General features: G+C 39.6%; 1 protein-coding gene across 1 annotated transcript in view; it reads left to right on the forward strand.

Annotated features, from left to right (window-relative positions):
• LOC126025741 (ceruloplasmin-like) overlaps positions 1–23,839 on the forward strand; it is a 61,317-nt gene that overhangs the window by 35,178 nt on the left and 2,300 nt on the right. Inside the window, exons 10-18 of the mRNA XM_049785522.1 lie at positions 8,485–8,635; positions 9,025–9,237; positions 9,974–10,257; positions 11,745–11,940; positions 13,349–13,477; positions 17,128–17,241; positions 17,887–18,026; positions 21,574–21,745; positions 23,585–23,696. Coding sequence (XP_049641479.1) covers positions 8,485–8,635; positions 9,025–9,237; positions 9,974–10,257; positions 11,745–11,940; positions 13,349–13,477; positions 17,128–17,241; positions 17,887–18,026; positions 21,574–21,745; positions 23,585–23,696 — 1,511 coding nt within the window. The remainder of the gene's footprint in view (positions 1–8,484; positions 8,636–9,024; positions 9,238–9,973; positions 10,258–11,744; positions 11,941–13,348; positions 13,478–17,127; positions 17,242–17,886; positions 18,027–21,573; positions 21,746–23,584; positions 23,697–23,839) is intronic.

A 23,839-nucleotide genomic window follows, 5' to 3' on the forward strand; every position in this document is an offset into this window, starting at 1 on the left:
GTTAACAATAATGGTTTGATTGCAAATGTGTGATTGTTGAACAGGCGGGCACATATATGGTTCGAGTAAGCAAAGTTCCACGACCGTGACTTGTTTGCCATGGAGGTTGTTGGTGGCAGTGGTGGGCATCCAAGGCAGCTAGGCAGAGTGCTCAATTCAGCATTGTTAAAGGTGGAGTTTGTCAGAAACAGGTTTGCAGGAAAGGCGGCTGGCAGGAGGGGTGACAGGCTTTTTTGAAGTGGATGAAGACAGGACTGTGGAAGGCTGCGGAAATTTTTTGTTAGACTTCAGCATTTAAAAAATTTTTATAATTAACAATCGCCAATTTATCAAAAACTTTTAAACTGAACATAAATGATTTTTGTTAAACTTTTTAGTTATTATTTTAAAGCTAGATGCTATTTTTTAGCTATAAATACATATTCTATAGGCCTGAACTTACACATAGCAGGAAAGTTGGGTGACTGCAAAGTCCAGAAATTCTCCAGGGAAAAGTTATCCCCGATGGCCATTGAGAAATTTGGGGTTTGCCATCCCTCACACTTTCCGCCATGTTTTTAGAAGGACAAAGCTAGCTTAATACATAATTTTTAACACATGATTTTTAGTTGCAAGATGCCAGTTTGTGAACTGACCAGACTGAACCAGGTTGAAAAAATTAATTGAAATTTGAAAAATGGATAAGGCTTTAAAAATTGTATTATTATAAAATGTAGAGATAACAAATAAACAGACAAAACAAAACAACACTAAACACAACATTTTACACTTGTGGCCACTTTCATTCATCACAACAGACACATAAACAGACAAAAGGATTGATTTAAGACTTATTTATAAAAAATTGACAAGCGCTTTTAAATATTTAGCTAGCATGTTTGTGAGAAGAAAAAAAATTTTTGTAGAAAAACTTTTTTAGTTTTGAGAAGTACTTAATGTAGATGGAGTGGAACTTTGCTGAAAATAAATTTTAAGGTTTAGAATTAACACAAAACATTTTTAAAACAATTTTAATTTGAAGTTTAAAACATTAAGTAAAATGGTTAATAAGCAGTAAAAATTTTTTAAGTAAAATGGTTAATGAGCACTGTAGAAGGAGTCTTCACTCTGAAGTATGAAATCATTTGCTGTAAATGAATAGGTTTTCTTTAAATTGGTTTTGCAGTAGAACAGTAAGACAGCTGCAATAAAGTATTAAAATTTTTATGATTAAACACAATAGCATGAACTATGATTATTAAAGGTATAAAAAACTGATTTTAAAAATACAAACAACTGTTTTTACTATGAAGACTTTAAGTGAATAATTTGTAAAAAATATTATATACTAAATTAACTAAATGCTTAGATTATTACAAAATATAGTTAAAGACATCTGATGCATTTACACACCTAGAACTTAAGACCAAAATTGTATTTAATACTAGTTAATTTGCTTATAAAGTTTAGTTACTTTTATATATTCTTATAAAATTATATATAATATATTTTTTCATTTATATTATTTTTTTCACTGCGACACAAATATACAGATTTGTATAATGTGCTGATATTTTGAATTAAAATATTAATTTTAATAACTTAAAATAATAGTTCTTTCAATGCAGAAATAAAGAACAACCATTGCTGTAGCACAAAGTTAAAACTAAGGGTACTATAAAGTACATATAGGTGTTTACTGTGCATTAAATTAACTATATTGTTTAAAAAGGCTAACCACATTATTTTTCACATAATTTTGTAAATACTTTAAAAATTAAAATAAAACTTTTAATAGAAATATAAGATTTAAATTTAACACTTTTGTGTTCGTTTGGATTTTAAAACACAAAGAAGTTTTTCTTTTACCAATATTTTGTTATCTGTAAAGTGACAGAATTATGACCTTGCTTTAAAATTTTCTGAGAGGCATGAAAAAAAAATTTATTGCCTTTATCTTTCTGTTGCTTTTTAATGTTTTAATAATTACTTTACACTACTTAATGCACTAAACCTAATAACACATATTTGACGAAGTGTAGGGCTGACAAGGTGAAGCAGAGTTTTTCACTGATAACTTGGGGAGGGGCTAGCACAGTTAACAGCAGGAAGGTTAGAGGCAAATTATTTACAGTTAGCAGGGTGTAATGATATATAGGAAAAAAAAGCAATCTTTTAAGATTAATTACTAATTTATTGGAATTAGAGGGAATGGCAACTGAAGAGGGGAATTTGGGTTGCAAAAGCACTATGGGGATCATGGTTTTATTAATTGATTTGAGAATATGCAAGAGATGCTACTTTTCAGATTTCTTTTGAATAACAAAGATTGGGTATTTCAAGGTGAATTGGAAGGCTTAAAGTGGGAGTGGCAGGGCTTGAGCTGGCTGTTTTCCAAGGCTGGCAGGAAAGAGGCTGAAGGAGGCTGAGGGCTGGTTTGAACAAAATGTACTTAGTAAAGGGTACATTAGGCTCAGAAGTTTTAACAGCAAAGTGTAGATATTGCAAGGTTTTATGGCTTAGCAGATGATACTTTGTAATTATCCTGCTCACTGTGCCGTTAGAATTTTTTGTAGGCACTGCAGCAGTTTCTGTTTTATGGCACTCAGCCTGATTTTTATTAGTTTGTTCCTTTGAATTCTCAAGAGGGGGGGCCTGGCCGTAGAATTCAGTGGGCAGAGGACAGACAACTATAGATTTAGGAGGGGGGGGAAACGCCTGAAGGGCAGAAACCTGTGAATCAAGAGAAGCAGCCTGTTTTTGAAGGCTTAAGATTTGTTTAAGATTTTTAATTTGGCTAAGTAGTTTCATATCTATAGCTTTAAGAGGGGGAGCGGTGAGAGGAGGGAAATTGCCATGGTTAGGGACTGAGCGTTCAGGGCATTTAGAATTTTTTCTCCTGGGGCGGCGGAGGCTGCTGAGCAGGCGGGGGAAGACTTTCTCCATTAGGGAGAAAGACAGGAAAGGTAGCGCTGGTTTTTGAGCTAAGAGCATTATCAAGTTTGTTAGAGAGGTGAGAGACCATGGATGTAATTGTGGTGAGTTGGGAACTCAAGTCAGAAAAAGGGGGGGGGGGGGAAAGGAGAAAGCAGCAACAGTTTGTTGCCGGTGTGGGGGAGCTGCTGGAATGCCTGCTCTGGGGAGCGACTTCCAGGCACAGAGGGCAGCAAGAGCCATGTTGGCAAGCTGGGACCTGGAAAGTGTGTGCTGTACCTTTAAGGTATGAAAAGAGGCGAGGCCAGCTATAAGAGCTTAGAGATTAGGATTCCTGCCTATTTGCAGGGGCTTTGCAATGGAAAAAAAAATTAACTTCCCAAGAGACAAAGAGTTCAGCTTTTAGATTCTAAGCAGGAGAGCGTGTAAGGGGCTTGGGGGCCATAGGAGGTTACGGCTTGAAATGGCTCTTTGAGGCTTTTCCAATTAAAGGCTTTGTATTGTTGCAATTGCTGGCTAAGGAGGGGAGGGTGGTGAGGGGAGTAAAGGTTTTGGTGGAACAGGGACGGAGCTGAGGCTAGGGAAGTGAAGGGCTGTTTAGGATTTTGCACAGAGGGTGCAGCGGCCTCTTCTGTAGGGGTCTGGGTGCATAGAGCAGAAGCATGGACAGAAGTAAGGGAGGGATATAAATGAGAAGCATTAGAGAGATCTTTAAGAGCATTAGTTACTTTGGAGACAAAGGTAGAAGAATCAATGGTGGAGGGAGGACAAGGGGAAGTATTCTCAGAGGGAGAAGGGAGATGAGAGACAGAATTAGAACGAGAGGGAGTCCTGGAACACTCACGGGAGACTTGTTGTACATGAGATTCAACGGCATGGATGATGTCTTTGGCGGTTCCGGCATTTTTAGTTACAATGATATCTCTTAACAGGCTCCAATATTGGAACATAATTTTTTCCTTCTGTGAATCATCATTATTTACAAAATAATCACTCATTTCATGTCCTACTTTGTCCCAAGTGGACGCAACAATTTCTGGACAGGTAATAATAAACCAATGACATACATTATGAATAAACATAAGAAAATTACAAATATTCTTTTTGGTAACCTCTACATGTCTGGCTTTCAACTCAGACTGAATATCAATAATGAATTTAAGTTCAGTACTCAATGAAAACACCCATGGTAGCGTATCCTATGGGTGAAGCCCCAAAAGCCAATCAGGGGCGGTGATCAGAACGACTGAAAAAACTGCAGTTTAAATATTTGATTAAGGCTAACTCGTTTCAACGCCTACCCTGATGAGGTATATCCTGCGATTTACGAAACAGCTCCGGACTCGCCGACCCGTAGTCGTTCGGAGTGTGGCGGTGGTCTTCGAGCCCAGCGTTGGGCGCCAAAATGCGGGGTCCTGAAGCCCCCCAGGGGGGCCCGGCCAGCAGGAATTAGCTGGAAAGGCTTCTCAGACGACCGCACTTCTATTTTGCTGAGTAGAAGCACAACCACACTGTAAAAAATCTGAGAGAGGTTAATAATAAAGACCCAAGGCAATGTCTCACTGCTCAAAGGCGTTTATTGAGGTCCAGCACCTCTTTAAATAGGGAAGGTGAAGGAGGCAGGCAAAAGGCAATGTCAATCATTCTTTTGGCATGAAAATTACTTCATTATTCCAAATAAGGCAAGTGGGCAATACTTCTTGCAGTATCCATGGAAACATTTTGTGACCTTCTAGCTGCATTTCTAAACTTTTAACAGATATAAGGTGGGGGCAATGTTCTTACAGAAATAATTTTGTACAGACAATGTAACATATACACATAATAACTGCCTTGTTGACTCCGGAATGTAGTTGAGGGAGTAAGACCTCATTTCTGGGAATGGTACTGGGCCGTGTTGCTCTCCTCCGGACTACAAGATTAATTGTACTTTGTAGCTGCACATTCTTTTCTCTTTGGCCCAAGAACTTACAGCAAGACTGCACGTAGCCTTTAGGTAAAAAAGGCTGGGTTATGGCAGAAAGAACAGCAAAATGGCCTCAAACAAGTCACAGTCCCCAACACCTATTTAGATATACTAACTCAATCTAATTCAACCATAGAAAATAATAAGAGTCCAAGAATTTATCCATTTCTTCTAGGTTCTCATGTCTTAGGTCATAGAGTTTCTCAAAGTAGTCTCTGATTACCCTTATGAATCACTGTATAATCTGTAGTGATCTCCCCCTTTTCATTTATAATCTAGTTTATTAATTTTTTCTCTCCCCTTTCTTTGTGAGTTTTGCTATTGGTTTTTCAATCTTGTTTATTTTCTCAAAGAATCAACTTTTCCTGTTGTTGGTCTTTTGGATTGTTCTTTGGATTTCCACTTCATTAATTTCTACTTAAGCTATTTATTTTTTCTGCCTATCTTATTTTCCCTCATTTTATTGAACACTTTCTAATTTTATCAGCTGTGTCATTAAGTTATTTATGAAGGCTCCTTCTTCCTTCCTGATGCGAGCTTGCAAAGCTATAAATTTTCCTCTTAGTACCATTTTTGCTGTGTCTCATAAATTCTGATAATTTGTGTCTTCACTGTCATTTGTTTCCAGGGAATTTTTGACTTCCTCTTTGATTTCATCTCTGACCCACTAGTTGTTTGGTAGTGTGCTGTTTAGTTTCCAGGTGTTAAAGTTTATCTTTCTTTTCCCTTTGTAGTTCACTTCTAATTTCAGTGCATTGTGATCTGAGAAGGTTGTCTGTACACATTCTATCCTCTTGATTTTATGAAGGTATGTTTTATGGACCAACATGTGGTCTATCCTGGAGAATGACCAATGTGCATTGCATTTTTTGAGGATGGAGTGCTATATATATATACATATATATGCCATATATATACATACACACACATACACACACACACACACATATATATATATATATGTGTGTCTATCCTGGAGAATGACCAATGTGCATTGCATTTTTTGAGGATGGAGTGCTATATATATATACATATATATGCCATATATATACATACACACACATACACACACACACACACACACACACACATATATATATATATATATATATATATATATATACTAGGTCACTTTCTTCCATTTGTTTTTTTCAGAGCTAGTATATTTTTGTTTGGTTTCAGCCTGGTTGACCTATCAAGGGGTGACAGTTTGGTGTTGAGGTCTCCCACTATTATATTGTAGCTATTGATGTCTTCTTTCAGATTTGTCAACAATTGCATTAAATATTTTGCTGGTCCCTCATTGGATATGTATATGTTTAGGAGTGTGATTTCTTTGATTATTATGGAATATCCATATTTGTCTCTTATAACTTTCCTAAGTCTAAACTTTGTGTCATCTGATATTAATATAGCCACTCCAGCTTTTTTAAGGGCATAGTTTGCTTGGATGATTGTCCTCTAAGCTTTGATTTTGAGTCTGTATTTGTTCTGACTATTCAGATGTAGTAGGCAGCAGAGTGTTGGGATCAGCTTTATGATCCATTTTGCCACTCTGTGTCTCTTAACTGGTGCATTTAAACCATTGATATTGAGAGAGAGAATTGTCATGGGATGTAGTGTCATCTTGGTACAGGAGTTTGGTGTGTCTGTTGGTCTGTCTTATCTTAAAGTAGACCTTTCCATTTTCTTTTAAGGTTAGTTTTAAGTCTGTAAAATTTCTTAACTGTTGTTTATCCATGAAGCTATGTATACTTCCTTCAAATGTGAAAGTGAGTCTGACTGGGCACAGTATTCAGGCAAAGCATTCATTTTGTTGAGTTTTGTCACTATAACCCATCAGTGCCTTCTGGCTTTGAGGGTTTCTTTTGACAAGTCTGCTGTAAATCTTAAGGACACTCCTTTGAATGTAATTTCCCTTTTTGATATTAATGCTTTTAGTATTCTATCCCTATTTGTGGGATTTGTCATAACTAGGATGTATCTTGGGGTGTTTTATTTTTATTTTTTCAGATCTCTGTTAGCTGGTCCTCTTCAGGCATACAGGATTTGGTTGCATGAACTCTTTAGCTCTGGGAGTTTCTCTGCAATGATGTCCTTAACTGTTGATTCTTTCTGAGGATTTTCTTCCTGAGTCTCTGGGACTCCAGTGATTCCTATTTTTTTTCTGTTGAGTTTAATAAAGACTTCTATTTTCATCTGCTCACATTCTTTGAGGGCTTTTTCATTGTCTGATTATTTGTTTTAAGGCTTTTTTCAAACCTCTTTTGTTATATGGAGTTCTTATTTATCTCATCTTCCAGCTCACTGATTCAGTTCTCAACTGTTGTTACTCTATTGGAAAGGCTTTCCATTGAGGTTTTCATTTTGTTTGCTAAGTTTTTAAAACCTGTTATTTCAGTTTACAGTCTTATTTCTATCTTTGTGGTCTGTTCAGCTCAATCTATGCTTTCTTTGAGTTCTATGAACATCCTCCATATTTCTTCTCTAAACTCCTTATCTGAGAGGATAAATAGGTTGTTGGCATTTTTTCGGTCATCAGAACTGCCATCTTCATTCTCTATGCATGGTGTTGGCCTGTGTTGTTTCCCCATTGTTGCACATGTAGTGTGATATTTTATACATTCTGTGCTAGGGTTCATTGACTAGGATATGTGAGCAGCCATGGAGCAAAGAAGAGTGACTAGCTCCTCTGGCTCCACCCTTCTGAGGCAGTGCCAGCTCACTTCCAATCACATACCTTTCACAGATGCTTCTGGGCAGGGTTTGTCCCAGAGCCATAGATGAGGGTCATGAAGCAGCCACTTGCTAGGTGTTTGGCAGCTATCTGGTGCTGCTTTCATAGTCTCTGCTTCCTTCTTTTTTCACAACAAACAGGGCGGTGGAGGTAGTATGAGAAGGCTTGCCCTTTGATTGAACTCTTGTTCCAGTCACTTGACACAACCAATGATCCTTGAATTGATCCAATGATCCTTGACTCTGCTGCTACCCACTCTGTCTACAAGAATTCTTTGATATCTCATGAATTCACATGGGACTGTCCTTGATTTCTAGCATGGACCTATGTGCCTTCTAATTTTCATTATTTGGGGGTAGAGTTCATTGCTTGGGAACAGAGTTCCCAAAGAAAAAGAAGGGGAAGGATCAAGAGATCTTTCATGTGTATAATGAGTTAATTTGCTTATTAGATTGACTCAAATCTCCACTCTCCAGATAGTAATGAAAAGTCTGGTAACCGGGAATAAACACTGACTGCAGTAATCTTGTACTTGAGTGATAGCACAGCAGGTAGGGCATTTGCTTTGCACCTCGATCAGTCCCAGGTCTGGTCCCCAGCATCCCAGGGACCCATGAGCCTTCCAGAAGCAATTTTTGAGCACAGAGCTAGGATTAATCCCTAAGTGTCACTGGGTGAGGCCATCCCCCCCAAAAATATCAAAAAGTCTGGTGATCAACTGGCCTATTCCTTGTGCCAATTTCAAATGAGGAATGGATTTTTCTGTGTTTCCTTTAGCAAATTTGTATACAAACCCTAATATGTGCATGAAAGTTTTTCTATGGTATGTATTATGTCTTTAACTCACTGCTCTTGTTTTGATTTACAGAATGCTATAGATAAGGAGTTCTATTTGTTTCCCACAGTGTTTGATGAAAATGAAAGTTTACTCCTAGATGATAATATTTTAACATTTACAACTGCACCAAATCTGGTGGATAAGACAGATGATGACTTTCAGGAATCTAATAAGATGCATTGTAAGTACCATATTGCCCACCCATCATCCCTTTATTTCTACACAGCATCCACAATACTTTTAAGTAAGTCAAAGAACTAGTTGCATTGTGCATTGACTAATTCTTAGTGAATTAGTAATACAGTAAAATTAATAATAAGCATATTATAACCACTTATTTAATGTCTTGGTCCACTTCTCAACCCACTTAATTCAGAGTAGTAAATTACACAAAAAACATATCAATTACAAGCAGGGACCTGAGCTTCACTGGGTGTGGCCCAAACACCAAAACCAAAACCAAAAAAAAAAAAAACAAAAAAAAACAAAGTAGATTCTGAAAAGCTCAGAGGCAATTGTGGAGGAAGATCTAATCCACTTGATTCACATGTCATTCCCCAACTTTCACAGCTATAAATGGATTCATGTATGGGAATCTGCCTGGACTACATATGTGCCAAGGAGATCGAGTCATGTGGTACCTGTTCAGTGCTGGGAACGAGGCTGATGTGCATGGGATCTACTTTACTGGAAACACGTTTTCTTCAAAAGGCAGAAGAAGAGACACAGTCAACCTTTTCCCTCAAGCCAGCCAACTAGTGGTCATGGTCCCCGAGTCCACAGGTGATGCTTTCTCACCCCCAACATTATAGACTTTCAGGGGTACATCTTCACACCTCTTCGGGTGTATGGGATTCACTACCCTCCACAAACTAAGTTCTAGTACCTTCTCACAACCAAAAAGATCCTTGTGCCCCCACTCCAGCTTTTCTGTCTGGGTCCACCACCATAGCTTTCTCTGTGGTGGTAGATACTTAAATTATGATTCATTATAGTTTTGTTCTTTTTGCCAGTTCATTGGCTTTCCATTTTTATATCCCACTCATGGGTAGAACCGTTCCACAATCATGTTTCATTTCTCTGCTTATTCTACTTAGTCGAATCACCACTACTTTCATCCCTTTTGACCCAAAAAGTACAATTTCATTGCTTTCGTGGCAGAAGTACATTATGTTGTGTGTGGGTCCCATGCACCATATCTGGTGCTCCCTACTCCCACCCAGCACTGTCTGGGCTCACTCCTGAGCACAGAGCCAGCATAGTCCCTCAGTAATTCCAGGTATAGTCACACACACACACACACACACACACACACACACACACACACCCCAATTCAAATAATCAGAATAAGCAAAGAAAAAAAATCCTGGGTGTCAGCCTGAGGTCTTCGGCTCATGAATTGAACTAAGACCAACTGTTCAGAGGGTCACAGACAGTTTGAATTGGTTTCTGAGTAGGAAGAGAAGCCAGTGCAGCAGCCAGCAATGAATAGTGACTTGCTTCTTGGCTCCCACTGCAGGAACTTTTGAGTTGGAGTGTCTCACCACGGACCACTACACAGCTGGCATGAGGCAGACCTACACTGTGGAACACTGCAAGGCACAGTCGGAGTCCTCCTTATTCAGAAAACAGAGCACCTATTACGTGGCAGCAGTGGAGATGGAGTGGGACTATTCTCCACACAGGTCCTGGGAGACAGAGCTGCACCAGCTCCAGGAGCAGAGGTCCATATCCACAGGATATTCCCTGCCTTTGCTGCCATTTCCTTCATTTTTGCTTCTCTGTAATTTTCCAGCAGGGAGAGTACCACCCAGCACCTTAAACTCTTTGTAGTCATGTCCTTTCCTACCTTTTCTGTGCATATATTCTTGCCCCTATCTTGTCACTAATGTTCAACTGAACTTAGAATGAATGTCTACAGTTCAAAGCTGAAAATTTCCTTATCAATCAAGATAAGAATTAGCTTAGCAATCTTCCAAAGATTTCCTTACCAAGTATTAGTTTAGCTGTCTGACTTATAAAGCTCTCCTTACTCTGTAGTAATTCTTTATATTTTGGGTTGGGATCCATATATTTGGGTTGGGAGCCTGGCAATATTCGGTACTCTTTTGCTGTGCTCTGGAGTCACTTCTGCAGCTGTCTGGTGATTGAATCAGGTTTACTGCCAGCAGTGAGAATGCCTTCACTCTCTACACACTCTCTAGCCCTCCTCCACATTCTTAAAATTGTGATATGTAGGGGCTGAGAGAGTGCAAGATTAAGGTGCTCAAATTGCATATGGCTGACCTACTTTTTTTTTGGGGGGGGGCACACCCAGCGGTGCTCAGGGGTTACTCCTGGCTGTCTGCTCAGAAATAGCTCCTGGCAGGCATGGGGGACCATATGGGACACCGGGATTTGAACCAACCACCTTAGGTCCTGGATCGGCTGCTTGCAAGGCAAACACCGCTGTGCTATCTCTCTGGGCCCATGGCTGACCTACTTTCAATTTCATGCATCACATAAAGATCAAGCTGACCCCATCCCAACAAAGAAAATTGTGATTCATAGAAGAATACTTTCATTTTTACTAGTTTTCCTTTTCCTCCCCTTCTCTTCCCCTCATTGTTTCTGTGACGACTGGGTTTCGCTGGCACTCTATGCTGCATTGTTTGCCTGGGTGGCACATATCAAGCAAAGGATTAACACACATTAGTAGAAAGAACTGAGAGTCATGATATTGGGACTCCCAAACATCAGTGTCCCTGGCATCTATCTCATTTGGGTATGAAGGGTAGTACCAAGGATCAAATTGAGTCTCACATTTGAAAGATGGAGCTACCCTGACTCTCCTATACATGAAGAATATTTTATATCCTGTGGTTCATTTTATATTGTTTGGGGACACACCCAAGCAACCCTTGGGAGCCACTCCCACCTCTATGTTTAGGATCACTCCCATTGGTGCTAGAAGTGAGACTTAGGCCTCTCACATGTGAAGTCTATACATAGTCCTCAGAGCAATCTCCCCTGTAGCATCATGTTTTTATTATTATTATTTTTTTCCTTCCCTGAATTTTGTGGATGCTGTGATGACAGATAGTGAGGGTGAGGGGAGGAGGCACAAAGATATAATACTCACACACTTGGGAAACCTCACACCTTTATTTGTGGTGCTTGTACATATTGAGTTGTGGCTGCTACCTGCTCTGCCCACCTGCCTCATCCTTCTTTCTTATTGGGAAAGAGGTGCTACATCCCAAACAACCAGAATCACTTCAGTGAAAACTCTCTTCTTATTCAAAATGTAGCAGGGAAAACTGCTTCCACTAACTAAAGGTAGTTTTGCTCATGTGTGTTCTGACAGTGCTCCAAATGTCTTTCTCGATAAAGAAGAGTTCTACATTGGTTCAAAATACAAGAAAGTTGTGTATCGCCAATACACGGACAGCACGTTCAGGACTGAGAAGAAGAGAGGTGCTGAGGAAGAACACCTGGGCATTCTCGGTACTTGCTACTCCAATTCCTCGGGTCGGTCAGTGGGCACATATTCAGTGTCACCTAGATATAATAACAAAACAAGCATTTCTTAGGAACAAGAGATCACTTGCTAAAGAATTGAACCAACAAGATAGAATCATTCTAGGGTCAGGAAATACTAGTGCTTAGGGAACATACCTGTCCTGCACCATGCTCCCTCCTGAGCACTGCCAGCATGACCCTGGAGCTCACCAAACACCAAGATGTAATGTTGTTATTGGTTTCCAACTGAGTAGTGTCACATCCAACCTGGTTGGCCAAGTATTGAAGATCAACCCAGGTCCCCTAATCAATGCCTTGAAGATTTCCCCGAAATAAATACTCCTTGTTCCTGTCAGACAAGTGTTGACCCCATTTGCTTTGAAAATGGTATTATTTAGTGTTTATGAAATTGATGTCTGTGGTTTGGATGCAAATCCTAAAACTTTCAACCCAATTATCCCTGTTATAGCTTCAAGCTTCATAGTTATATGCTTTTAAATTAAAATGTCGACTATGAAGTTAAATAATGAATGTTCTTTATTATATTATATGTATATATTTTATATAATATATTAAATATTATAAATAAATGGGCCAAGTAGGGCACTCGCAGCCAACCCAGATGGGACCTTTGGCAACCCATATGGTCCCCTAAGCACAGACAGGAATAATTCCTGAGCAGTATGACAAAGGAAGGAAGGAAGGAAGGAAGGAAGGAAGGAAGGAAGGAAGGAAGGAAGGAAGGAAGGAAGGAAGGAAGGAAGGGAGGGAGGGAGGGAGGGAGGGAGGGAGGGAGGGAGGGAGGAAAGAAAAGAAAAGAAAATGCATTATCTGGTCTTGTAGCTACAATCTATTGCTTTTCTTTCCTTCAAACAAAACCACAAAACTCTATTTATCTAGCTCTGCCTCTTAAATAGAGGGGGAAACAAGGGAGGGTACCAGGACCAAACAGATATATGATCACTAATAGTAAGCTAGACAAAGAGGGGACCACCTACTCTAGCAGCCCGGGGGGTGATGGTGGGGTATATGGATTGCAGAAAGGGAACTGGGATGAGGGAGGACATATTTGGTGATGGGTATTCCCCTGATTCAATGTTAATACGTACCTAAAATATGACTGTGAAAGATATGTAAGTCATTATGAACAAAATAAAATGTGTTTTAATCAGAAATGTTTTTTGACTTACATGTATTATTATATTCTTATATGTTATGTTATGTTACTATATTATGTTATGTTAGTTTACCTCAATATGTTAATCAATTTTGTCTCTTGAATAAATTCTTACAAAAAAAAAAAAAAGAAGTCCCCAGACTTCCTGCTTTTGTTACTGAGTTAGGACTTCCAGTGTGACATTTGCATCAATTCCTCTTTTCTCTCTCTTGTCAGGCCCACAGCTGCATGTGAATACAGGAGAAAAAGTGAAAATTGTCTTTAAAAATATGGCTTCCAGACCCTATTCCATACATGCCCATGGAGTGAAAACAGACAGTCCTGTGGTTGCCCCAACTTTACCAGGTAATTATGGCAGGGGTTGGGGAACAATAATATTTTATCATCATTCCCCCAAACAACTGCTATTAGAGAAGTGAATGTTCTGGAGTGAAGTGAAGGAGAAGGTGATGAAGAGGGATGTGACAGGTGGGTCTGTGTGTGCACTTCCTGCTCCACTGCCCACCCCCAATTACACTGGAGAAAGGTCAGAAAAGAGAGTATAGGTCAAGGAGAACGAATTGGACTTAAATTGGCAGTCTTAAACCCTCTTCCTCTTCCATTCTGCCAACCACTATTTTGTTGCTCTGGTCAAAGAGATTAACCCACAGCCTTACTATATCCAGTCACTGAGTAACTGTTTATTGGAACTGAGTACATAAATGCTACCCTAAGAAAAGATGAAACCATGCAGTCTACTGAAATCTGGATGGAACTGGCGGGAATCATGTTAAGTGAAATGAGCCAAAAGGAGAAGAAAAAATACTGGATGATTCCATTTGTCAGTGTGGTATGGAACAGAAAACAAGAGAATTCGTTATTGAATGAGCACAAACCCTTGGCTTTAATTTACAAAACCAGTTGCCCACCCATGTGACTAGAGGTTGGGAGAATTAAAAGGTGGGATGGAGGGAGATTTGGGACATTGGTAGTGGGAATGTTGCACTGGTGAAGGGGGGGGTGTTCTTTACATGACTGAAACCTAATCACAATCATTTATGTAATCAAGATATTCAAATAAAGAAGGAAAAAAAAGGTGGACTTGAAGGGCCAGAGCAGTAAAGCATCTGCCTTGCTGGCGCTAGCCTAGGACAGGCCACGGTTTGATCCCCAGCATCCCATATGGTCCCCCCAAGCCAGGAGCGATTTCTGAATGCATAGCCAGGAGTAACCCCTGAGCATCACCGAGTGTGGCCCAAAAATCAAAAAAAAAAAAAAAAACAGTGAACTTGAGGTTACATAAAGACTGGGTGGAAGGTCTTGGGTGCTACGGTGGTGGTGGGAGTGAAGATACAGTAACTTTGTATGGTGAACTTTAGGACTATTATCACCATACCTTGCTACCTAAACTATACTTTATAAAGATTTAGTGTGTATATAAAATCTAAACAAAGATCACTACACTTGATTTACTAGGGGAAACTCGAACCTACATCTGGAAAATCCCTCAAAGCTCTGGAGCTGAAAGAGAGGACAGCGGTTGTATTCCTTGGGCTTACTATTCAACAGTGGATCAAGTGAAGGTAAACATTTGATCATTTGTGTCATGAAAATTTCCCAGGCACAGTGGATGGGCTTTTGCCTTACCCAGGCCAACCCAGGTCTAATCCCGGTTCAATTCTCATCATCCCATATGGTCCCCTGAGCCTCCCAGAAACAATTTCTGAGCACAAAGGCAAGGATTAACCCCTGAATGCCACTGGGTATGACCCAAAAATAAAAAAAATTTTTTTTTAAAAAAAGAAGAAAATTTCCAAAGCAGACATAGAAGGAGGACAATGAAGTTTAAGAGTTCTCCTATGCACAATTCTTTGTTAAAATCTCAGGAAAGTAAATGACTGCAATTCTCCTGGGTGTCAATTTTTGGTTTGCTTACTTTTAAGGATCAACTGTTTGCAATAAATAGAAATATAATTAAGTATTCATTTACCCAGTGTCTTATTTATATTTCCATACAAAATAACCAAAAACCTGAGGTACACAATACTGTAGTTCTATCTTCATGATAATAAGAATGCCAGTCTCAAGACTAAAAATATCACCCAAAGCAAGTAATCAACATTGGTGACAGGATGGCTATTGGTACGTTGTTTGACCTAAACTCGACTATCAATAACTTTTAAACTCTGTACCTCATAATAATTTAATATAATAAAAATAAATATGTAAATAATATGTAATATATTGTAATAAATATAATAATAAATAATATATCATAATATATAATAAAATATATAAAAACATAATATAAATAACACAAGTCATAGAGCACATGGCTTGCATGTAGAAGATCCTGAGTTAGATCCCTGGTAATGCATAGCCCTGACAACTGTTGAGTGTGGACTAGATGGTCTCTGATTCACTTTGGGTCCAAGCATCAAACCTTTAGACCTACTTACTGATTCAGAGTCCCAGGGCTAGATGAGGCCCCTGAAAAGGCTGATTCCTGACACTGCAAGACCCTTCTAAGAGTGTTAAAGCCCTCCCCCCACAGGATGTTGGCCTGGAGGTCCTAGGATTACCCTAAGTGGGACCCTGTGTAGGGCACACGCATCATACCATTGGCCAGCCTTTCAAGTACTCCAGGAGTGGTTCTCAGGCCTCCAGAATATTGCAGAAAGGACATACAACTTCTCAATAAAAGCCATGCTCAGTGGTTAACTGCATTTGTACTTTAGTTGTTCTGGCTTTAGATCAGTATTTCAAATATACGAGAAATAGAACCTGCCTCAAGATTCTTTGACAAAATTAGTCCTCTAGTTTATATCTCTTTTCTTAGTCCCAGATTTGCCTAGCTACATATTGAACAATTTCTACACCAGTGTGTCCCAAAATCTTCACAGTGGAAATATGGCACCCCTTCTAATTCCTCTGTCTTTCCTGTTGTAATAAACAGCACAAGTGTGACTTATATTCAATTTTTTAGGCTAGAATCTTGGACATAAATAAACATATATACAAAACCCAATAACTAGCCTTTCTTGCCACTCACATAAGTTGGTCCTTGTCATTGAACTACTGCTACATCCTACATGTGTCCTGTCACTTCCTCTCTAGGCCTTTCTTCACTGTTCTACTGGGATAATTCATCTCAAATTCAAATATACCACCCAGACATGGCCAATGGCTACTTAGGACTCAGATGCCACAATCTAAAATTCCTAAACATCAAACATCCTTGAAAACCTAGTCCTCATCCTATGCTCAGCCTAATCAAGTTTTACATATAATTAACCAAATGCACTTGACATCTCTCTTAGAAAGTAGTCCACTCCTTTTTTCCCCTTTATTTTTACTAACAGGCTAGAGTAAGGTAGGGAGTAAAGAGGGGCAGCTTTTTGTTGGATCCCTCTTTAAATTTTTAGCAAATTGGTATAATAGGTGTATAAAATAAGCAAACCAATGCTTTTCCTTGTCAATTGCTCTTTAGTTGAATCAATCAGTATATTTGGTTTTATTTTATTTTTGTGGGGTGCACACTCAGCAATGCTCAAGACTTACTCCAGGCTCTGTACTCAAGAATTACTCCTGGTGGTACATGGGTGAGGGACTATCGAAGGTGCTAAGGATCAAATTCGGGTCAGCCATGTGCAGGGCCCAACCTGCCATACTATCTTCACAGCCTCCTATATTTGATTATATTTCTGTTATTACACCACATGATTTTATAACATATCACCCTGGTTTTAATCTACTTAAAGTAGTAAATTATAGACATGGTATTGTCACATGCGAAATGGATTAGTGTTTACATCACCCTCTAAAATTCCTGAAGTCATAGGCACTGAGGTCACAGTTGTTGAAATCTTGACCCATATCACAAGGATGATGAAATGTTTTTTCTTGTTAACAGGATCTCTATAGTGGATTAATTGGCTCATTAATTGTTTGTCGAAGACATTACAAGAAAACATTCGATCCCACAAGGAAATTGGAATTTTCCCTTCTATTTTTAGTTTTTGATGAGAATGAATCTTGGTACTTAGATGAAAACATCAAAACATACTCTGATCACCCCGAGAAAGTTAATAAAGATGATGAAGAATTCATAGAAAGCAATAAAATGCATGGTATGATACATTATTCTGAAACCTATTTCTTCTATTTACTTTCAAATAAAATCTGATTCATTCTAGATTCATTCATTCATAGCACCCCCTTCCAATTTTTTTTTAATTTTGTTTTTGTTTTGGTTTGGTTTGGTTTGGTTTGGTTTTTGGGCCATACATGATGACGCTCAGGGGTTACTTCTGGCTATGTGATCATAAATTGCTCCTGGCTTGGGGGACCATATGGGATGCTGGGGATCGAACCCAGGTCCATTCTAGGTCAGCCGCATACAAGGCAAATGCCCCATTCCAGCCCCACTTCCAATTTTTCTAATAAACCACTTCCATCTTACTTTGTTAATGAGGTCAAATTCTCTTTAAAGCTATTAACCTCACTCCACCTATTAACCTCATTCCCAATTTCCAAAAAACTCTGCTGCCTTTAAATAAAAGTCAAAACAAGGATGCAGGCTTTCAATGCAAAATGATTAGAAAAGCATTGGTATTATTATCGATCTTAAAGTATTCATGCTCTTTATCTGTCATGAAGTAAATTCTGTTACCTCAGAAAGATTGTATTCATGAGACCAGTAATCATGTTTTCTGTGAAATTGCTGTAGCTAAAAATATCTGCAAAGGTCATGTAATATCCTGTGCTCTTTTCAGCTATTAACGGAAGAATGTTTGGGAATCTACAAGGTCTCACCATGTATGTAGGGGAATATGTCACATGGTACCTAATAGGAATGGGCAATGAAATAGATCTGCACACAGTCCACTTCCATGGTCACAGCTTTGAGTACCAGGTAAGAGTCACCCATGGTGGTTATTCTTGCTCCATTGAAAATGTTTTCATACAAATGAAGAAAGAGATTTCTTCAGAGGGACCAGTGAAGAGTTGAAGTTTCAAAAGACAACTAAGATTCACACAATAATTCCCATTAGTATTGCTAACAGTCATTAGACTCTTGGCCTTATTCATGTGCTCTCAGATGAAAGTAAATTTTCATGGAGTTGGGCTTCAAATATATTCCTGAATAAAGTATTGGAATAGAATTGTTAGCAGACAGGGTAAATATGTACATAGTGATTAATCTGAGAGAAGAAATATGATTTACAAGGACAGGTCCAGAGAACCTGTGAAACTGACTTAAATCTTTGTGAACTCCTGCCAACAACTCAAGGAACTGTTAAGATATACATAAGTGGGGGCCAGAGAGATAGCATGGAGGTAGCATGCCTTGCATGCAGAAGGACAGTGGCTCGAATCCCAGCATCCTATATGGTCCCCCCGTGCCAGGAGCGATTTCTGAGCATAGAGCCAGAAATAACCCCTGAGCGCTGCCAGGTGTGATGCCCCCCCAAAAAAAACACAAAATAAATAAATACAGATATACATTAAGTTCATAACTAGTCCTTTGGATTGATCATTGATTATTGATTCTTTTTCCTCCCTTTTTTTCCTGTCTTCTGAGGAACAATTTCATTGGCTCTAAGAGAGCTTGCCTTGCATGTGGCCACCATGGATTCAATTCTGACACCACATACATCCCCCATGCTGCCAGGACTGATCCCTGAGCACAGAGCAGGAGTAAGCTCTGCTGCCAGTGTGCCTAACCTTCTCCACTACCTGACCCCTGAAGGGATTTCTGCCCCCCCTCCCCGAAGGGATTTTTGAGGTGGTGTTGTGGTGCTTAGGACTGCATCACAGCAAAGCTGGGGATCAAGCCCCACTCATGCAAAGCATGGGCCCTACCATTAAGCTATGTCTCAGGCTCCTCAAAAAGTGTTTTTATCAGGGAAAGTGGAAATAAGAAATAGAGAAAATGCAACATTGTGTAGTCTGGCTAAAATAGAGTTAAAAACAAAAGATATACATAAGTTCCAATTAACCTACTTGGATTGAAAATTGATTGCTAAGTCCTAGATTTGGGGGGTCTTTGGTCTTGAAACTGAGGTGAGGTTAAGCTCTTTATAGGAGAAGAAAAGTCAGTCCTAATCTTCTACTCAAGAGTCCAGGACTTTACCTTCATCAAAAATAATTTACATCGCTTCTCGGCCTTTTGGCTAAGATCAAGTGTAAAAATAATTTACATGTTATACAATCAAACAAATAAAAACTAATTTAGTACAAGTACTAAAGGAGTAAAAGCAGAGAATACTACCTAGATTGAGCCCCAGAGGACAGAGTCTGGATTTTTTTTTTTTTTTTTTGGTTTTTGGTTTTTGGGCCACACCCGGCGGTGCTCAGGGGTTACTCCTGGCTGTCTGCTCAGAAATAGCTCCTGACAGGCACGGGGCACCATATGGGACACCGGGATTCGAACCAACCACCTTAGGTCCTGGATCGGCTGCTTGCAAGGCAAATGCCACTGTGCTATCTCTCTGGGCCCAGAGTCTGGATGTTTTAAAAGTATTTCTAAACTCAGGGACTGGGGTTCATGAAAAAGAAGGGTTTTTACAAGAAAGGTCAGCCCCAAGAATGGAGATACCTCAGCACTCAAATCATTCCACTTTTTATACTGTATGTGGTAATTTTGAAATTAATGCCACATGACTCAAGAGGGTCAAGATTATGGCAATTTTCTATAGTCAAGTACAAAGTTAGATTGTGGGCAAGTTTTCTACTAAGTTCACCCAGTCCATCTAATTGACCTGTGTGGTTCTTGTGGTGGTAAGAAATAGCTTAACCCTATTAACCTGCCTCAGTGATAGCTTTTTCCTGTTCCAAGTTCTGAATCTGAAATACCCAACCTGAAAAGATCATTTATCTGTGGTCAAAAATGAATTGGCTTTTGGGGCCAGAGAAGTGGTTCAAGCAGTAAGGCATCTGTTTTGCGCACTTGCCTAGGACTGACCGTGGTTCGATTCACCACTGTCCCATACCGTCTCCCAAGCCAGGAGCGATTTCTGAGTGTATAGCCAGGAGTAACCCCTGAGTGTCACCGGGTATGGCCAAAAAACAAACAAACAAACAAACAAAAAATGGCCTTTGCTTTAAACTCAGCTAAATTTCAGCAGGAAATTTAACCATGCTTTGAATTCAAGTAAAAAATTCAGAACCCAATTTTGAAAAATCCATTTGCTTAACTCAGCTAAATTTCAGCAGGAAATTTAACCATGCTTTGAATTCAAGTAATAAATTCAGAACCCGGGCCCGGAGAGATAGCACAGCGGCGTTTGCCTTGCAAGCAACTGATCCAGGACCAAAGGTAGTTGGTTCGAATCCCGGTGTCCCATATGGTCCCCCGTGCCTGCCAGAAGCTATTTCTGAGCAGACAGCCAGGAGTAACCCCTGAGCACCGCCAGGTGTGGCCCAAAATCAAAAAAAAAAAAAAATTCAGAACCCATTTTTGAAAAAGCCATTTGCTTAAGAGGCCATTTTATCATCTTCATTTGATTTCACACCCGTTATATTCTTGATGCCTTCTATTTTCAGCCTATAAAAAGAACCTTCCAGTTCTAAGCTGCTCCTAATTTTTTCCATCTACCTTCTTTACAGTTTTTCATTGTTCATGTCTCAACTTTCAAAGACCAGTACTGCTAGGAAAAGATCAGCAAGTGAGGGCAGCATTCAAATGAGGCCACAGTAATAATTCAAGAATGGACAAAGAGGCAACTCGGTGTTGCATTAAATAAATAATTATGGTGCTGGATGGCGAAGGATTTCTCTTTGCCATCCCAGGCCATGTGGTTCCGCAACCCCCATCAACCGGCGGGTCTGGGGTTCAGGAAAGCGACGGGTATTGAACTCACTCACAGGCAGGCATCAGGAAGCATTAACTTTATTCATGCCCTATTCACCACATGTGTGTGGCCTACTCATAACCTTTCCAGCACTAGTTATTCTTGGCCCTGCATCTAAACTCCTTTCAGCCATCTTCCCTTTGGGCTCCATGCTGGTCAAAGACCAGAACGCAGAGACCCAAAAGCCAGAGCGCCCAGCAACGCAGAAAGTGCCGAATCCGAATCCCCTTGGTCCAAGGCTTATCTAACTTTTCCAAGACCCCTCCCAGGAATGGGCAGGGTCTTGCAGGTAAGGTTACACCTAATATCTCGTTCCCAAGACCCCTCCCAGAAATGGGCGGGTCTCAGGCAGCTACACCTAAATCCAGGGTGGAGTTACATTTCATTTACTACAACTCGGATCAATGTTAAAGGCAGTAGGTTAAATTCACTCACCTGTGGCTCATTACATCAACCTGATGACCAAGGGTTTAGTAGGAGTCTCCCAACTATAAGTCTTATAGTTTGTATCAGCACAGACTCTCTTTTTCCTTTAGATTCATTTACATAAACTCACCTATATTAACACTGTTTTTTGTTTTGTTTTTTGTCATTTTTCTAATTAAGAACTGGGGTGCTTATAAATCTGATGTCTTTGACATTTTCCCTGGAACATACCAAGCTATCCACATGCTCGCCAATATACCTGGAACCTGGCTACTCCACTGTCATGTGGCTGATCACGTCCATGCTGGAATGGAGACGACATACACGGTCCTACAGAATTCAACAATATCTGGTAAGCAATTCCAGAAGCCATGTATTATCAATATAAGCTCTGTTGCTTCCTTCCACTTCACCTAACAGGAATTTGAATTTATGATGTCCTTCCTTCCCTCCTTCATTTCCTTCCTCCTCCCTCTCTCCTTACTCCCTCCCTCCATTCCTTTTCTTCCTTCCTGCCTTCCTTCTTCCCTTTCCTTCCTTTCACCCTTCATTCCTTCCTTTTCTTCCTTCTTTCCTCCCTCCCTCTCTTCCTTCTTTCTCCCTCCCTCCCATTCTCCCTTTTTCCCTCCTTTCCTCCCTCCCTTCCTTCTTTCCCTCCCTTTCCTACTTCCTCCCTCCCTTCCTTCCTTCCTCCCTTCCTCCCTCCCTTCCTTCCTTCCTTCCTTCCTTCCTTCCTTCCTTCCTTCCTTCCTTCCTTCCTTCCTTCCTTCCTTCCTTCCTCCCTTCTTTCTTCCTTCCTTGCTTCCTTCCTTCCAAAACCTGCAATACTCAGGAGTTATAGGAACTGCTGATAATGAAAACAGCATCAACAGTGTCTTCTTTTTTTCTTCTAGTTTTTGGGCCTTATCCAGTTGCTCAGAGATCACTCCTGGCTTTGTGCTCAGAGTCACTCTTAGCAATGGTTGGAGGATCAAACCCAAACCTCCTGTATGGGGTGCATGTTGTGTCCATTCAATCTCTCTCTACTCCCAGTACCTCTCGGCTCTTAAATACAAATTAATTTAATTAATACAAATTCCATGCCAGTTAATTATCTTAATCTAATACAAGAAATAAGACATGAGCTATATACAACACACTACACAACTTCCTTCTTAATAGAAAACTTCTTTGCTTCTAGATAGTATTGGTACAAAACAACCCCTTCTTTAAAAGAAATTCCAAAAAGGATTGTTTGAAATAGCCATTTTCCTCCTATGATTTGGGGGGGGGGGCAAAAAAAAGAGGTATTATAGATTATTGCTTGAAAAAAGAATGGTCTTTGTTCATTCTAGTAGCTCTAAGAAAATACCTGAGTAACTAGTTTCTTTGCAAAATTCTGGAAGGGATTGCTCTGAGGCCAGGGTGCTGGAATGGCTGGTTGAGGGTCCTTTTCTGAAAACTATTTTCCAGAGTATAAGATGACCCCTAACTTTAGACTTCCTCTCTGACTGGCCAATCTGAGCAGGCTTTTTACAGTGTAGATTCGGGTATAGAATATTGTCTAATTTGCATGCATATAAAGCCTGCATGGATTGGCTGAGTTAGAGAGGCAGTCCGAGCAGCCTTGCAGTGATTGGTGCAGAGCATTGTCTAATTTGTATGCATCAAAAGCCTGCTTGGATTGGCTGAGTTAGAGAGGCAGTCCAAGTAGCCTTGCAGTGATCGGTGCAGGATCCAGTTGGAAAATTCATTTCGTGGCGATATCCAGATGATTTTCGTTTAGTGGCATATCGAAATATTTTTCGGGATATATTCGGCGTGTAAGATGACCCCCGATTTTTGCTTGACTTTTTTTCATTTCAAAAGTCGTCTTATACACCGAAAAATACGGTATATAGATATATTAGCACATCATGGATAAAAGACAATGGAGTCATTCTCCAAGCACTTCACCTCCTAACACCATCATCTTGGGCATTATTGTAATATTCAGACCAGAAAGAAAGACAAAAACAGAATCAGAATACCCATGTACCATTTCCACACTCCTACCATTCCAGCAGCAATACCACTCCATCATAGACATGAGTTCACACACATATATCTTTTATAGATAAACACTAATAAAATGTGTTCCCTTAAGTCAGATTCCTGTTCTTTGGTGAGTGAGCCTTTGTTTTTAGACCACTCCTGAGTCCTCTGAATTCAGTACAACTGGAATTGGCAAAGGCCAATCTGATAAGTGGAAATTATGTGGAGAAAAATCACTACTGTGGTTCTTCATCAAATATAAAAGGAAACATGACAACTGAAGAAAATATGTAAATCCATATATCTCCAAATTAAAAATCACCAAAAAATGAGAGCAAACGTTAAGTTTTTTTCATTTGAACTCCAGGGCCTTGGAAAAAACACTTTCATTGAAAGCACTTATTACAGAGAATAGTCCTGTGAATACTAGAAT

Source organism: Suncus etruscus, chromosome 13 (genome assembly GCF_024139225.1).
Source record: "Suncus etruscus isolate mSunEtr1 chromosome 13, mSunEtr1.pri.cur, whole genome shotgun sequence".
Classification (NCBI taxonomy): Eukaryota; Metazoa; Chordata; class Mammalia; order Eulipotyphla; family Soricidae; genus Suncus; species Suncus etruscus.